This window comes from Daphnia carinata, chromosome 9 (genome assembly GCF_022539665.2).
Source record: "Daphnia carinata strain CSIRO-1 chromosome 9, CSIRO_AGI_Dcar_HiC_V3, whole genome shotgun sequence".
Lineage (NCBI taxonomy): Eukaryota > Metazoa > Arthropoda > Branchiopoda > Diplostraca > Daphniidae > Daphnia > Daphnia carinata.
Window position 1 is genome coordinate 8,105,632 of NC_081339.1, and position 17,252 is coordinate 8,122,883.

Sequence of the window (17,252 nt, forward strand, 5' to 3'; positions counted from 1 at the left end):
AACGGTTGAAATTCTCTTTGCCCCGTTAAGAAAAGAGACTGACTGTGGATTACAGAACCTTCCCGCCCGTCGGCAATAGCGCCATTATCATGGCGCGGTTCTACTTCGTCGTCTAGTGTGGTGTGCAAGAGGACAGAGAGAGAACGGACGGCAATGAAGCCCTTGTGTATCCCTACGCCGTGCATACCTCATCAAAAGAGTTCCAAGCATTTTTCACGTTTTAAGGCTATTATGCAGCTTTTTACGAATTCAGACTAAGCTAAACACTTAGACGAACTACAAAGAAATTGAGCAAAGGAGAAATTAATGTTGATATGATTACGGAAGAGAATTAAAGAAGCAATTTTTTCTTCGTTTTTTTGCTGCGAATCTAAACTTGGGAGAGAAGAGGCGCTGTACCTAATGGTGGCGCTAGCATCGCAGCAGCAGAGCAAGCAGCAGAGAAGAGAAACGACAATGGCCCGGCAAGAGAGAAGATGCAATGCATAGCCAAGTAGTAGAGGCCTCAGAGCCAACCAGCCCAAATTACGTCGATTGAGTGTGTTGTCTGTGAAGTTTGAATCGCGCCTCTTGCAATTTTGACACTCTGGTCGTCGGGGCACCACCTTGCGGCGCTGACTCGCTTACGTCAGTTGCAAAGAAAAAGCTTTTACCCAAGCGTCGCGCGCGCTCCGGCTCTCTCTGTTCTCGTGAACTCTCCTCACCACCACACAAGACCAAAAAGGAAGAGTACAAGAAAAGAAGAGGATTTCAAAGGGAAAAATCGTGTGCATATGTGATCAAGTGTGTGTTGATTTGTGTTTTTAGTGTGAATGTGTATGTGTTCTACACAGTGCTATTCTCCGTTGTGAGTGTCCCCGTCGAGCGACGCGTTCAGCGTGAGGCCAAGTGTGCTTTAGTCCAGACTCTCCTTGCTTGTCGAAAAGTTCTCTCGACTCGAGCGTAAGTCTGAGGAATGGATGCCAATATCATGTTTAGTTAGTACTGTCTTGCAGTAAAACATTTTTAAACACAGGCATTTCTAGAAGCATCTTCTTCGAAAAAGGCAACTTACATTCTTTTTTACTTGTTCTTTCCAGGTTGTATTGCGTTCCCCCATCTAAAGCTCACTCTCTTTCAAGATGGAACTGAACCAGTTGTGAACTGACTTTATAAAATAGGAGATCATGGCCAGCACCCAAGCTGAAGCAGAAGCTCCCAGAAATGGGCCCGAAATGAAGGATCTAGATGGGCCCAACACTAACGGGGTGGATGCTCAGATGGAGACAAACAGCTCCAACGGGCCAACTTCCACCCCCATCAGCAACAATGGCTCCCATGACATGAACGACAGCAGCAAATTGCAATCAAGTGGGGGTTACTACAAGCCTCCTGTTGGATATCCTGGAGACGGTTCTCCTGCTGCTGGCTATGAGAATGCCCAATCTGGATTTGGATATTCTCCCCATGGTTACATCCATCAGCAGCAGCAGGGTGAATTGCAGCAGCAGGGCAGCTACCCGTACCCACAATATCCAGGCAGCAACCTGGTTCGCAATGTCTCTAGCCCCGTGGCCACCAAACCAGGGGCTTACATGAATTCCATGCCAAGGCCTGTTGGTGGACCAGTGCCGAGTTATCCTCCAGTTCATCATGGTGGTGCTGCACAAGGTTATCCTCCTTCTAGATATGCAACACCGACATTAAACCAACTTCTTCAGCCTGGAACAGGAGTGCCAGTGCAAAGATATCCTTATGGAGATTATCCTCAACAACAGCCGCCACCACCAAATTCACATCCAGCTTCTGGCTGGCCTATGCAGCAGCCTCAACAGCCTAGGAATTTCGCTCCTGGATTCAAACCTCCACCCAATTCGATGCAGCAGGTAAGATCATGAGCCATAATCTTCAGTAGAAAACTTTCTTTTTCAACCAAAGAATGCACATTGCATCATCTGACTAGATTTATTTTTATTTCATGGGTAGTCATTTATTAGAAACAAATAATGAACCATTATGGTTCAAGGAAAGTTTAGGGGGGTGGGCTCTGTAATGAACAGATCGTCCCGTTAGCTGTTGTCATCGTGCAAGTCCATACCCACCTTTATTGTGGTTCTTGATCCAATTACGGTCGCATAATGAATTGGATAATTTAAGTTAAGGCATCTTGATGAGAAGACGTTTCGATCAGCACGGTTTTTAATCGCCAACTATTTGCGTAGATGGAATGGGAGGTCGGGGCTAGGGATCTGAATGAAAGAAGGCTGAGTGAGTGATTGAACATTTTGTTTGCCAAAAATTTCGTGGAATATGTGTGTCTGTGTGTGTACTTGTGTTTGGAGCAAAAGAGCCACGTGGCCATGTTTACTGACCCGTTATTAGTGACGGGGAGGGGGTGACGTCATTGACAGACATCCTTCTTTCGTTGTACCCCTGTCTTTGAGCCTCCCTCTCCCCCTTTTTTTTTATATTGGCGAGATTTGGTTGCCATTTGGAAGAAGCCGAAAGAGGAGAAAGTATCTGGAAACTCTTTTTCTTGAAGGGAAATATGAATGTGATTAAGAAATAAAGTGACGATCGTCCTTTCAGAGCAAGATGTAGCCAAAGAGGAATACCCCCTTTTTCTGCCTGTCCCGTTGAAACGCAACCCCCCACAGAGATAGTGACGTCACTATTAGCATAAACTATCCCTTTCGAGTCCGGCCCTCACTCTGGGTGGCACACCGTTGATGGATTCATTTCGACTGATTACAATTTTTTTTTTTTTCTTGTTTTCGTTCAGGGAGGAGGATATCCCTCATACGGACCTGGTGCCCCCATAGGACATGGAATCCAACAGCAACGATACGCCCTCACGCCTAGTGGAGGACCAGTACAGCAGGTAAGAGCATGGGTATGGCACAAATAGCAAACAGAAGCTAGATAAAGAAAATGGCACAATACGACCTTTTATTTTGCCACTGTCGTTGATATTTCTGTCTTTGACCATTGGACGATCGCCAGTTTAGATTTTGAGGTTCTATTCTCATACGTTTTCGTGATCGTTATTCTCTTCTATTCTTGCCGTTGAATAAGAGATGGCTTTTTATTCACCAGGCCCTTCACTTCTGAATGGGGAAAACAAAAATGTTTTTTGGCGATATGATTTGGTAGCGCCTGAGGGTTATCCGATAGTAAAAAAGAAAAAGAGGAAACGTACTTGTCCGAATCTATCCATTTTGCTTTACGAGCCATACGCAAGCCATACTGTAAGTAAACTGAAGGGCTGGAGGCAGAGAGGGAATTCCAATGTTTATCCGGGGGAATGGGCCATTGTTAATGAAATGGAATGAGGAGGATGGGAAGGAAGGAACTGTTTAAGTTGCAAGTGACGAGTTTGGATGGGATTCCTGACCTTGACCTACACACACAGACTGCGTTCACATGACGTCATTTTAATCTCACCATACCCCGCTGCTCTGCCGATACCGGCGTACCACCACCTGTCCCTTTTTTTTTTCCTTCCCCCCTCCTCCTTTTTTTATTATTATTATTATTCTAAACACAACTGTTTGAAAAAGAGTGTTTAGTTCCCCACGTGGTTCTTTAAAACAAAAAGAGGGAGTAATTCAAATCCATGTCCTCATTTTTATAGATTTCTTTTTTCCTGTGCGTTGTCGAAGTCGTTAGAATCGTTCTCTCTAATCGATGACATTCTTTCTTCTACGACTCGTGTAGCGTCTAGAAAGTAGAGTGGGGAAAATGGCCGCCAAAGGAGGGCGCATAACAGCGTCCTCCCTTTTTTCTGCTGTCAAGGGGGAAAAAAACTTGACGAGCTGTCAGTTCGTTAAAGAAAACAATTCGTGTTAGTATTTTTTCCCGCCGTTTCTCCGATTCGTCTGCAAGCGATGCAAACAAAAAAAAAAATATGAGAGAAGAAGAAAAAGTCTACATAATCGTTTGAGCGACGTCGTCATCGTTTTGGAACTCGATGTTTGCTGCGCACACTCTGATAGCGTGTCTGTGTGTTAAAAGCACCGTGCCTGGGATGGATGGAAAAAAAAAAAACTGTGTAAGGAATGACGACGTGTTCCAGGCAGCTAGGAGGAAAAGAAGCGATTCATGCAGCGATGGCAATTTCAGCAGCAGTGGGCAAAAAAAAAAAAAAATAGGGAGGAGCCTGACTGGGGAGGGGTCTCTTGCGTGCGGGTCGATAGACGACGACGCTGGCGATAATAAACGCACGGACGTTTCTCCTCGAGGCCTTTTATGCTTCCCGGGGCTTTTTTTTTTTCTTTCTTCTGTTTTTTTTTTCGTCGTCGGTACTTTTTATTTCCGCCCGCGTTCTTCTTTTATTTGTTTGTTTGTATGCCGGACAGACATAGGGGTCTGTGGCAATTGTTAGAAGCAAAAGAATCGCATTTTTCTAGCAGACGACACGCGCTGACTTGACCCTCTTCCGCCCAATGAGATAATCACGACAGGCTTATACGCTGTGAAACGATTGATATCTACTCCGCTTCTTTACTCTTTAATTGGCTGTCGGCTGGTTGTTTTGGAACCTTTCATAATGGACCAGCTTTATATATATATATATATAAATAATAATAAGTTCAAAAGCCGAAAATGTAGTTTGGAAGAATTCTTTGACGTGTGACAGAAGGATATGCTTCAACGGGCGCAAGAAGTTCGTGTCTAGAGAAGAGACTGTCGCTCTGATAATGGGAAAAGAGCCAGGAAAGACTGGGAGGGTTCAGTCTTCTTTTTCTTTTCTTTTTTTCCACAGAGAAAAGACGAAAAGAGATGGAAGACGCGTTCTCTTCCAATTCTCATCCATCCGTCGGATGATGTTGGAAGAGACAGCGTCGACTAATACACGAGTGGATGGGGGGAATGAAAAGAAAGACGCGCATTTTCCTCCTATCACTTGTGCGCGCGCGCGAGAGAGCTTTTTCTCTCCATAGGAGCACTCGTTGACGTGTTTTTATTCCACTCGCCAGAGTGACCGTTTGTCCGCCATCTTTTTTTTTTTCCCTTCCCTCTCACGGAGATGTTTTTCCTGAGTTGAACAAACAGAGAGTGGAATCAAAAATATAGTCTTTTTGAATTTACTTCTCGTCACTAACATCACGTGATTGAAAAGAAAAAAAAAAGCCATTACGAACATTTGAATTTTCGTAGGTCAACTTTTGAGCCTTTTTCTTTTCTTTGTAAAACCGGTGGAATGTTTTCCGTTCCCGCCATGATTTTTCTTTCTACCTTATTCCTTAACAGTGTATACACGCCCCCATCTTTTTTTTCTTCTCTTTTTCCTGTCGACTGCTGCTGGCGCGTTCACCAGAAAAGGAATGAGAGAAGGGGGAGGGAAAGAAAAAGAAAAAAAAAAGGACCCCTTCTAAGCTGGACTTGGGGGGCCTGTCACGGTTTAGAGGTTCTCTCTCTCTCCTTCTCTCCTACCCGGTTACTTTATATTTATATATTTGGTGCCTCGTGGTGGAAATTTCCTCGACTGCGACGATGCCGGTAGAAAGGAGATAGACCCCTGAAATAAGAGGCATGGGGTTGAGAGAAAGAAAAAAAACTTTTTTTTTTATTTTATTTTTCTTGCCTTTCCTTTTTTTTTCTATCAGTGAGAAGATTTTTACCCGAGCCTTTGGGAGGTGGGGTTGATGACTGTGGTTCTTGGAAAACCCAAAGCGAGTAGCGTGTGGTGGGAAGCGAGGGGGCGTGTTTCATCTGGTATCTCGCTTACGATTGGCCCGTTTTCTCATGGGAAGGATGCTATTGGCTAGAGACGTGTTCAAGATGGCCGCCGTTCTCTGACGCCAGCAAAAAAAAAAAAAAAAAAAAAGAAAAATGGGAAAGGGAGAGGAAAAAGAAAAGACTAAGGGAAGGGGAAATGGGTTTCACCAACTCACCGCGTGGTATGCACTACGCATAGAATAGATGCCCGATGGCTCGTCTCTGATACACGAAAACAGACACTCACATTTAGTGTGTTTTATACATAAATATATTTCTGCTGCATTTCGAGTTTTTCATAGACGAAACGAAAAAAAATTGGCTTTTCGAAAATTTTTTTTTGTGAAAAAAATAAAATTGCTCATGCTGTTCCGAGTACTTTGGCGCATGGTGCCATCTGTTCAATTTGGGACAAGGTCCGTTCGCTAGAACTATACAAGTTTTGTCGGCCATAACTGGCCCATGTTCCGTGTCTCAGGTGGTGTCCGTCGGCTCAAACACAGCAATTCCCGGTTTTCGAAAATATGGAACAACAACAAAGTAAGTCTCGGATGCAAACGCCGAGGGAGAAAAAAATAAGAACTCCCTTTGTGTGTTGGCTTCGTGCTGCTGCTGCCGAGTCGATATATAACCGTCGTGGCATGGATGGAACGATTGGGTTCTCCTTTTTTCTCCGAGAGCTCGACAACACAAATGCCCATTTGAAAAGACCCCCTTTTTGCCGAACCTCTCGTCGTTTTCCATCTCTTATTCCCCATCTTTCCATCCGAGAGCTTGTCTACCTTGTTGGATATATAATCTAGCAAATAGTGTATAGCGAAAGAGAGAAAAGGGAGGACCTCTCTTTTTCTCTCCCTCTTGAGCGCATTTCTCTCTGTCTTTCTTGTACACATCAGTGCTGCTGCTGCTGCCATCTTCACATCTATTCGTCGAAAGACTCGACCCCAAAAGCCGTGGGGAAGTGTGTGTGTGTGTGCATTAGCCCAGCAACACACACAGGATGCGTTCCCCCCTCTCGTTGTGGAGCCCGTTTTCCCCCCTTCTATAATGCCCTCCCTTTCTCTCTGCGTTGCCCGTTTTCTTTTTCCCCATCACATACACAGCACAATCTTCTTCCCCCATGGTACACACGCAGCAGGGCTGAACCTTGAGTCCAGCCAGTACACACGCGGTCATATATATATATATATATATATAGTGTATATACAAAGCGCATGAAGCCCCCCAAGCTGCCTTGCCTGCCAACCGTTCGTTTGGGGCCCTTATCTTTCCTCCCCTTGCTTTTGGCGGTACTCCCATCCTTCTCCTACTGCTGCGCTCCTCCTCCCTTCCTTTTCTACTACAGCGCGCCAGTGGCAGAGTTGGCCAGTTGGGTTCGGGTGTGTGTATAGTCGAATCTGCCTCGGATCGAGTGGGGGCGCCGTCAGACTTTCTCAACCTCCGTGTTGTTTGATATTGAATCGACCGGTGTGTGTGTGTGTGTATGTGTGGATTTCGCCGTGTGGTGTGTGTGTGCGTGTCGGTGTGTATTGTATTCCTATGTGTGTGTCTGCTGGCGAGTGAGCGAATGTGTGATTATCTAAACTCGTGTGCCGATCGTGAGTTTTCTTCTTTGATTGTTGTCTCTTTTTCTTTTACGACACCGCTTCGCTCTCCTACATCGACCGCCATTGTCTAAGTCCGGTGTTCGTTTTTTATTCTTTCTTTCCCATCGGGTCAGAAATACCGAAATCAAATGACTTTTAAGAATGGTCGTCTTTTGTTTCACACGACAACACCTGGATGTTAATGTTGAGTCCATCGGATGACAAACGAAATTTCATTTTTCAAATAGACATTCCGTCGGCCAAAGATCGTTTTTTTTTTCTCTTTCCCCATCGTCTGACAACTTTCATATAGATGTCACTACTAGTCCGCATGATGTTTGGGTCTTAGTGTACTTTCAAAAACTGTTGCCACTTCCAACCTTTTTTTTTTTTTTTCGTTTTCTCTTGAAAATATTCCAATAGAAGATTTGTTCTAATGTTAGAAAATGTTGTTCTTTTTTTAAATTTCCATATGATTAGCCGCCGCCATCGCAGCAGGAACCCGTCAAGGGCAGTGGCCCAGGATCTGGAGAGCCATCTGCCGAAGCGAATAACACCACGGCCGCTACGACATCCAGCATCCAACGGAATAGCAGCAGCCCGTCGACGTCGTCTTTAACTGTAACGACAACTTCCACATCAACAGCTACCGTCAGTAGCAGTAGTAGCAGCAGCAGCAGCACGCCAACGACGAGCTCGACAACGTCGACCGTCGCTTCGCCGGCTGTTGGTCGCCCACCACCGGCTCCATCGCCCGCCAGTCGGTCCATGTCCCCGGCTCTTGGTTCGTACACTATTTTTTTTTTATTATTTCTTTAAGATTTCCCAACGATTTTACCCAAACAGTTTTTTTTTTTTGTTTAAACGTGATTGTGGATTGTGAACGTTGGAATCAGTTAAGTGTGAAAACAAACCAGTTTTGTTTCCACCGTTTTGTTTTTCTTGGCACTAGAAAAAAGAAGGAAAACGTGCGAAAAGAGAAGGTTCAAAGATGAAAAAAAAAGCTTATGGTTAGAATGTTGTGTGGGGTATCCCCCAATGAAGTTTTTTTAGTAGTCACCCCTCCTCCTCGTCGCCTCCCATTCTAAAAGCAAATGATGGCGTAGTAGTATGCCAAGTCAAGTGTGGCCGTTTGTGTGATGGCATTGGATGTGTGCGTACACTACACGTTGATACAGACTGCTGTTGCTGCGTGACCTTGGGGAAAGCCCCTTGTCTCATTTATGCTCATCAACATACGCAACAATAACCGCCTACCCCTGAAAGAATTAAGAATGTGGTCATCCCTTATCGAAAACAACCAAGTCAAAACAAAAAATCGTGCACTTTGATTCTAATCGTGATATTTTTTCTTGTTTGTGAATTCAATTACAGGACCGCCGAACAGTAACAACAATAACAGCCACGTCTCGCCTAGCCCGGGTGGCCAATCGGATAATAATAATAGCGGGCCGGCGCGTATGAGTCATTCTCCCATGGCAGCCCAAGGTATATAATAGTGCACATGTGCATACATAGAGTCTTAGTTATAAATGACACTGTCAATAATGGAAATAGAGAGGCACACGCACCTGTTTCGCAGACTGTCAGACGACCTCAGAAAATGATCAGGGAGGGAGTTCCTTTTTTTTAAGGTTTTCTCCGTACCCACCTCCATCCTTTGTGTTTCCTTGTTGTCTTTTTATTATTTTCTTTTTATTCTTTCGTACCCAATGAATGTCAAGGGCGATTTAGTTTCCTTCTCCAACATAGGCACTAGATGCCGTATGTGTGAAAAAAAAAAGAATAAGTTTGGACAATGTTCTTTTTCCCCCTTCCTCCAGAATGCATCATCGATGATCACCAATTATCAGTTTATGATATAAATGGGGAAAATCGTAAAACAAATAAATAAAAAAAAAAAAGCCAACGCTGTCAAAGGTTGTTGGATCGATGATGTGGAAGCGGGTCTTTTTGAGAGGAACAAAGCGGTTCGATGACGCCCCCCAGAAGTAGTTTAACTGTACAGCCTAAGCCTTATCGATGTGTGTAGTCACTGATGTTCATTTTTTTTTGTCTGGCTTTTCCCATAGGAGCGTATCAACAACCGATGCCGCCGCCGCCGCACGTTGGCATGCCATCCTACAAGATGGGTGGCTCTCCGTACCAACAGCCGCAGCAACAGCAGCAGCAGCCTATGCATCATCCACAGCAGCAACCAGGCGGCCAGCCGCAACAACCTCAGTACCTGCCCAATCCAATGTACATGCAACATCCGCGTCCACCTATGGGACCAGGAGGCCCCAGTCCTTATGGTCCTGCTCCCGGATCTTATGGTCCGCAGCATCAGCAGCCCCCGCCGCCAGCACAGCAGCAGCCAGGCGCTGGAATGCCACCTAATAGCAGTAATGCCAACCAAAATCCGATGCCACCTGCTAGCCCTGGCCCAAACCGATCGATAACCCCACACATGGGACCTCCGACACCTTACCCGGGTTATCCACCAGGTATGATCTAATTTTTTGGTTCCATTTTTCGTATCTTTACCTGAATGAATTTTTTTTTTCTTTTAAAGGTGGTCCTAACATGAGCCAATCCCGCCAACAGCAGCAACAACAACAGCAGCAGCAACAACAACAGCAACCAAACTGGGGACCGGCCAATACGATGCCTGGAGGACCGCCCGGAAGCCCAGTCCACGCCATGCCAGTTCACGGAGGCAAAGGCGGTCCACCACCTTCTGGTCCGCCGACTTCAGGCCCGCGTCCTCCCGGCCCGTCTCATACACCACCCCACTATATGAAGCAGCACTTGCAGCATCATTTGCAGCAACAGCAACAGCAGAAAATGTACGGCATGGCTTCATCGCCGGGCCCAGCTCCTCCCGCGCCATCTCAAGGCCCGCCGCCGCCTTCTCTTCCGCAATCGCAACAACCGCCAACGCAACAGCAGCAGCACATGGGGCCTTATCCTCCACCTGGCATGAACAATGCCGGCAGCATGGCTGGTAGATATTGCATCAGACGGCCTCCTAGGTCATAAACGATTTTAACCCCCCGTCCTATTTCCAAGCAGGTCACCCTCCGTCGGCAGCTTCTCCCGTTACCAATCTGGTGACGACGGGACCAGACGGTGTGGCTGGACTGGACGAGGCCTCGCAGCAGTCAACACTGTCGAATACGTCAGCAGCGTCGGGTGACGACGTTTCGGCTCCTTCGACCCCGCGTTCTCGCAAAGAAACCGGTTCGATGCCAATGACACCGTCCGCTCATCATCCGCCCTTTTCTCAACAGCAGCCGTTGCCGCCGCACCAAATGCTCAGTCATCCACCAACTCCGCAGAGCACTGTGCCCAGCCCGGGTCCAGCCTCCTTATCTTCGCAACACGAAGAATACAACGACGTACACAGTCCGGGCCCAGGTGTAGGCAATTGGAATGTCTCGGCACGGCCTACACCATCCTCGCCGGTAAAAGTAAAAGCAGTGCATTTTTCCGCCTGATGTACAACTTCAAATTCCGGCTGTTTTATTAATAACGTTCCATTTAATAGAAAACGTCTCACGTGAGTGACGCTCTTGCGCGGATGTACGAGTTTGACGATCACCCCGACCGGAGGAAGTTCCTCGATCAGCTTTTGCGCTTTATGGAGGAGAAGGGCAGTCCCATAACGGCTTGTCCGACCATTTCCAAGAACCCGCTCGACCTCTTCCGTTTGTACCTGCTGGTTCGGGACCGAGGTGGTTTCCTGGAAGTGACCAAGAACAAAGCGTGGAAGGATATTGCTCAGACTTTGGGCATTGGTGCCTCTTCCAGCGCCGCCTACACGCTACGTAAACACTACACCAAAAGTCTCTTCCCCTGGGAGTGCAAGTTTGACAGAGGAGGCGTAGATCCACAGCCTATTCTCAATCAGGTGCGTCATTCTCGTGGCTAATTTTGATTGCTTTTTTTTTATTAAATGAAACTGTTGTTGTACAGGTGGAAGCGACTACCAAGAAGAAACCAGCGCCGAAAATCAGTGTGCCCTCGCCGGCAGGATCATCAAACAGTCAGGATTCGTTCCCGTCTTCGGGAGGAGTGCCCCCGATACCATCGATGGATGGATACCCTAATGCACACTATCCCGGCTATCCTCCACCGCATGCAGGAGAAAATATCGCCGCTAGCAATCCATTCGACGATCAACAACATTATGGCGGTAGAGGTGGACATCCCGGCTATCCGCCACACCCACCTCCGCCACCGTCCTCAGCAGCAACACCAACAGCAACAACAACAACAGCAACAGCAGCAGCAGCAGCAACAACAACAACAACAGCAACAGCAGCCTCCTGCAATGTATGGACGACCTGGGGGTTATCCTGGCCATCCAGGTCATCCCAATCATCCGGGCAATCATCCGAATCAGGGAGGGTATCACCATCCGTACCAGAACGAGTACCCAAACCCCAATAATCAGCAGTATCCTCCGTTCTCGACTCCACCAAATCGAACAATGTATTCAGCTCCTTATCCTGAACCTTACAACCCTCAAGCGCCGCCAAGTGGACAAGCTCCACCTCCCGGGCCGGGGCCAGGTCCTGGGCCATCACCTTCGGATCCTTACGGCCGTTTTATGCCACCCAATCACGTCCCAGGAAGTGCGACAGTATCGGGGCCTTACCCACCGCGACCGCCTGTACCTCCTACGGCATCGGCCAACGTTCCGACATCAACGTCGAGTTCCAATCCGGCGACGATAGCCACGACGACTTCCACTGGGCCACAGTTGGTACCACCGTCACCCCTCGCACAATCTATGCAGCCACAACAACAACAACAACAGCCGCTCGTCCAGCAACAGCAGCAGTCGCAGCCTCCGCAAACTCAACAGCCTGGCAGTACGAGTGCCGGTCCGAGTCCAGCCCCAAGTCCGGCGCCAAATCCTGGAACTCCTGGTTATCCCGAACAAACTGATCAGTACCAGGTAAATTCAATTCATTTTAAAGGATCAGCTTTTTAATCGATATTTCTTTTTCTGTTTGGCAACAAAGCATGAACTAACGAAAGTAACACAAAAAGCATGGCGCTTTAATAGAATTTGTTTTGAATGGGTTGCCTTTTTATTTTTATTCAGTTTCTAAAAATTATTTTCTGTTATGTTTTTTTTTTTTTTTTTTGCATTTTGTTTTTTCGAATTTGTTTCTCATTTTTCCGATTTTGTTTTTTTTTCTATTTTTTCCCTTCGCCTAATCCCACTCCGACCATAATTTTTCACTTGGAAAACGTGGCTTATCTGCAACTACAGCGGAGTGGATTGCGTCAATTATTGGCCTCGTCGACCTTGTTGGCTCCGCCTCCTTCCGATAGACAGCCTGTATGTGTGAATTTTTTGTTTTTCCTATTTCTTTTTTCCTAATCATATTTTGTTTATTTTTTTTTAAATGATTTATTTACGTTCCGCTTGATTTCTAATTTTCGTTAACTCGTGGATTGGTCTTGATAATGTCACTAAAATCAAAAAATCTAAAAAAAAACTCGAATAATATGATCAAAATAATACGATTGATCTTATTTATTTAAAGGGTTATCCGGTGGTAGCTGCACCATCCAGTTTGGGCCCACCTCCTGGTCAGCCTTATCCAGGAATCATTCGACCTGGAACTCCTGGTCCTGCCCCGGTTGGTATGCCACCGAGACAATCCACTCCTGCACCGACGGGTATGAACCCACCAGTCGGCAGTGCACCGGGTGCACCAGTTGGACCCAACCCGAGTGCTCCATCCGCCCCTGGCGCACCAAACCAACAGCAGCCGCAATCGGGACCGTACCCACCTTACGGACCACCCGGTCCAGCTCCCAATCAACAACCACGACAACCTTCGTTTGGTAAGGACATGATGACATTTTCTTTGTTTACATAATCGTTAGGGGAGGGGTTTAAAATCGCCAATGGTATAATGTTCTACTCTAATTTTCTGATGTTGAAATGATCGGTGCGCTCCACCCAGATTCTTACGGAGCTTACCGGTCACCGTATGGTACGGCTGGTTCCAGTGATCAAACGTCGAGTGGTGGAGCGGGTGGAATGATGGGTTTTTGTAGCAATCTTTCAACAGGCGAGTGACAGCACTCTTTTCACATTGTCTGTGTGTGTGTGTGTGTGTGTGTGTGTCGTTGCGCATGCCCGCCATTCATGGCAGAACTGCATCCCCCGCTTCTTTTATCACATCAATTCATTGAAGACGTCAACCTAATTTTTTAAACTTTCTTTCATGTTAAAACAGGTTGGAGGAATAGTACGCCCTACGTAAATCAGTACCCACCGCAGGGTAATAGTCCTGGTCCGGTTCAGACAGTCGGTGCCCCTTGGGTTCCACCAACTGGAACACCACAACCTCGCAATCCAGCTTGGGATCAAGCCCAAAGGTATCCTGGACCTATGCCGGCCACTCCGGCTACCACAATCAATGGCACGAGCCATCAGCAAGGGCCACCGACGGCAGTGGCGGTGCCCCCGCACCCGATGGCCCAACAACAGCAACAACCGGCGCAACAACAAACTACGCCGCAACAACCACAACCGTGGACTGGACCGCAAACGATGGCCAACAATAGACAGCCGTTCATGGGACCTCGGCCGCCCTACACATCGTTACGCGCTCCAGACGGGAAACCTTACCCTATGCCACCGATTTCCGGCAAGGGACCAATGACGGGTCCGCCCGGACCGGCCAATTTTCCACAGGGCATGCCACCTGGACCAACGGCCAACATGCCAATCTACTCGGCCAAACGCGAATCGTATTTCCCTCCAGATTCGGTCGAAGCTGTTGTGCCTGTGATGGCCAAGCGCCGCCGCCTCTGCCGGGCCGATGTTGTTCCAGTAGATGCCTGGAGAGTTTACCTCGCATTGAAGTCTGGTCTGTTGGCTGAATCTACCTGGGCAATTGACGTCCTCAATGTTCTGCTCTACGACGACGCCAGTGTCCACTACTTCACGTTGTCCTACATGCCCGGTCTGACGGAAGTTCTCTTGGAACATTTTCGGCGCTGCCTGTCGCAAATATTCACCATCTTGGAAGACATGGAAATTGGTTACGACCGCGTCGAAGAGTTCAAATGCAAATTGAAGCAGAGATCTATCAAACCGGCGGCGGACAGTTGCCCAGCGACGAGCGGGACGGCCGTTGAAGAGGAGGAAGATGCTTGGTGGAATTGGCCAAAACGGAAAGCAGAGCCTGACGGCATGGACGTTGCCGATTTGGGCGCCGTCAAAGGGAGCGATTTGGCTGGTGAACGCGTCCGTTTCCTCGACGGACCTGACTGGTCGATGAACACGCGACGCGGGGAAAAAGTCGGTGTTGCCCCACGAGACAAGGAACTCTTTGTCGTCGATGTCAAGAAGGATTGGGACGTCCACGACGGTTTTGAAAGCGGCATGGATCAGTGGCAGATTGGTGGCGGCGATACGACCCAGCACATTGTCACACACTTTACGGCGGAATTAAACATCGTCCCGTTTGTCCGAGTCCTGAAGAAAATTGACAAGAGAGAGCAGCCAGACACTGTGGAACACGCCAACGAAACGGAACGCCAGGTCGAACCGGATGGCGTCAAAGAGAAGCAACCCGAAGAGCCCGGCCAGCCAACGTCAGTTCAGGCGAAAAATTGTCTTGTAAAGCCCAGCCGCAATTTGGCCGACGTCCTCAAACGGATCAAAAAGGAGGACGCGTCTTCCACGCCGGATCAAGAAAAAGCTGTGGAACAATCGGATGCCGAAGAGGCGGCCAGACTTGCCGGTCCCAGCAGACTGGAAGAAGCGGAGGTGAAGAAGGAACCCGTCGAATTGGCGGAAGGAAGACGAGAGCCGGCCGCGAAAGCGCCAGCCGTCCGGCAAGCAGAGTCTTCGTCGACAGTGATTACCCTCCCTAGTGGTAGCCGTTTGATCATCCGTGACCCCCACGGAACGTTGAAAAGACGCAAGATGGACGAATACGAAGATGAATGCTACACGCGCGATGAGAGCAGCCTCTACCTAGTAGACGACAGCCAAGACGCGTTGGCCAGGCGGGCACTGGCCCTGTCGAATATCTTTCGCAGCCTAAGCTTTGTGCCAAGTAACGAGACAGAGTTGGCCAAGAATTCCACTTTGCTGGTCATCGTTGGCAAGATCCTTTTGCTACATCACGACCACCCGCTACGATCGTCGCACCAAAAGAACTACGATCGAGAAGAGGATGTCGATTTTGCTTCCGTCGACTCGCTGGCCACCAGCGGATCGGCTTCGGGTTTGAGCAAGTGCGAAACGGACTGGTGGTGGGACACGCTGCTGGCCCTCCGTGAAAACGTCCTCGTCCTGATGGCTAACATCGCCGGTCAGCTAGATCTGTCCGTTTATTCGGAAGAGATTGTTCGGCCTGTGATTGACGGTCTTCTCCACTGGGCCGTTTGCCCGTCCGCTCAATCGCAAGATCCCTTCAGTTCATTCGGTCCCCATTCTACATCGTTGCTGTCTCCCCAGCGGCTCAGTTTGGAGGCGCTGTGCAAACTGATGGTGATGGACGCCAACATGGACTTGATCCTGGCCACTCCGCCGTTCTTGCGACTGGAGAAGTTGGTCCACTTCCTGACGCGGTCGCTCTGCCGCACCGAGGACCAGGTGCTTCGGGAATTTGCCGTCAACTTGCTCTACTACTTATCGGCCGCAGATTCAGGCATGGCCCGGCTGATTGCCCTGCACAACAACAGTCTGGCCCTGCTAGTCTCGTTTGTCGAACAAGCCGAGGCCAACGCGCTGGCCGTGGCCAGCCAACATGGCATTCAAGCGCTGCGCGAGAATCCAGAGTCGATGGGTACGAGCCTGGACATGTTGCGTCGAGCGGCATCAACCCTTTTCCACATCGCCCGGCACCCAGAGTCGCGTCCATTGCTGGCCAAGCTGGAGCAACGGCTTCTGGCTTTAGTGATGTCGCAAATCATGGACCAGAGCGTGGCCGCTCTCCTCTCCAAAAGTCTCTACCTCTGCAACAGTGATGACGAATGAGTTACACACACACACACACATACAGATTGACCCCCCGGCAATTTGCGACATCAAAAAAAACAACAATATCGAACGGCGACTACGATAAGACAAAGATAATTGATGAGTGGAATCGAGTCTTTGTTTCATTTTTTTTTAATTAATTAAAATATTATATTATTGATACAACAAAAAAAGCGAACGGAAATCTCACCAGCATTGGCTATCATTCCTTGTAATATTTTCGCCCGCCTCTATATCCCTCTTTTCCTCTTTTTTTTTTTTTTTTTACACAGCGCATCACCACACACCACCTTCACCTCTTACCTAATTTTTTTTTTTGTTTGTTTGTTGGTTTGTTTGTTTTTTATTTTCTTCTTCTTTTTGGTTCTCGTCGGGAAATTCTCTGTCAAACGTGTGGAAATGAGAGAAGACACAGAGAGCGGAAAGAAGAAAGAAAGTGAGAAGGAAAAAAACGCTGTGAAAGTTTCTTTAGTGTGTGTGTGTGTGTGTGTGAAGCCACGATCACGCAATGTGATTGGCTTAATGCTACGATCATGTGACTGCTGAAAATACAAAATACTGCTCTACAATGGCCCACGAAAATTCAAAAAAATGTTGCGACGTTGAGGGATTTCGGCGCGTATTTTTCCTTTTCGCCTCCGTCAAAAGTCTGCGAATGTGCGAGTGTCTTGTGTATGAACGTGAGCTTTCAAAATGACGAGAAAAAATGGGCAGGTGGGACGGCCGTCTACCACCTGTTTGTATTGCTGTGAAAAAATATCTTCAACGTTTTTCTTATTATCCTTTTTTTTTTTTTGTCTGCCAAGTTTTATTTCTCCCACCCTTCCTTCATCGATCTTTATGAAACTCCTCGATAATATTGTGATGAACCAGAAGAGATGTAGTCCAGCCCCAGGGTCAAATCTGAAGAAACCCTGAACATTTTTGTCTACACACAATAAATAAAAGAGAAAAAAAAA

The 17,252-nt window shown here is 47.6% G+C and overlaps 1 protein-coding gene across 1 annotated transcript; it reads left to right on the plus strand.

Annotated features, from left to right (window-relative positions):
* Window positions 1–904: 904 nt before the first annotated feature.
* Window positions 905–16,671, plus strand: LOC130700852 (trithorax group protein osa-like). Its single transcript, XM_059496995.1, has 14 exons — window positions 905–942; window positions 1,080–1,865; window positions 2,762–2,860; window positions 7,767–8,070; window positions 8,661–8,774; window positions 9,359–9,772; window positions 9,841–10,272; window positions 10,341–10,738; window positions 10,816–11,135; window positions 11,244–12,231; window positions 12,553–12,621; window positions 12,830–13,133; window positions 13,256–13,363; window positions 13,532–16,671. The coding sequence occupies exons 2-14, from the start codon at window positions 1,167–1,169 to the stop codon at window positions 16,288–16,290; spliced, it is 7,008 nt and encodes a 2,335-aa protein (XP_059352978.1). The 5' UTR covers window positions 905–942; window positions 1,080–1,166; the 3' UTR covers window positions 16,291–16,671.
* The last annotated feature ends 581 nt before the right edge of the window (window positions 16,672–17,252 follow it).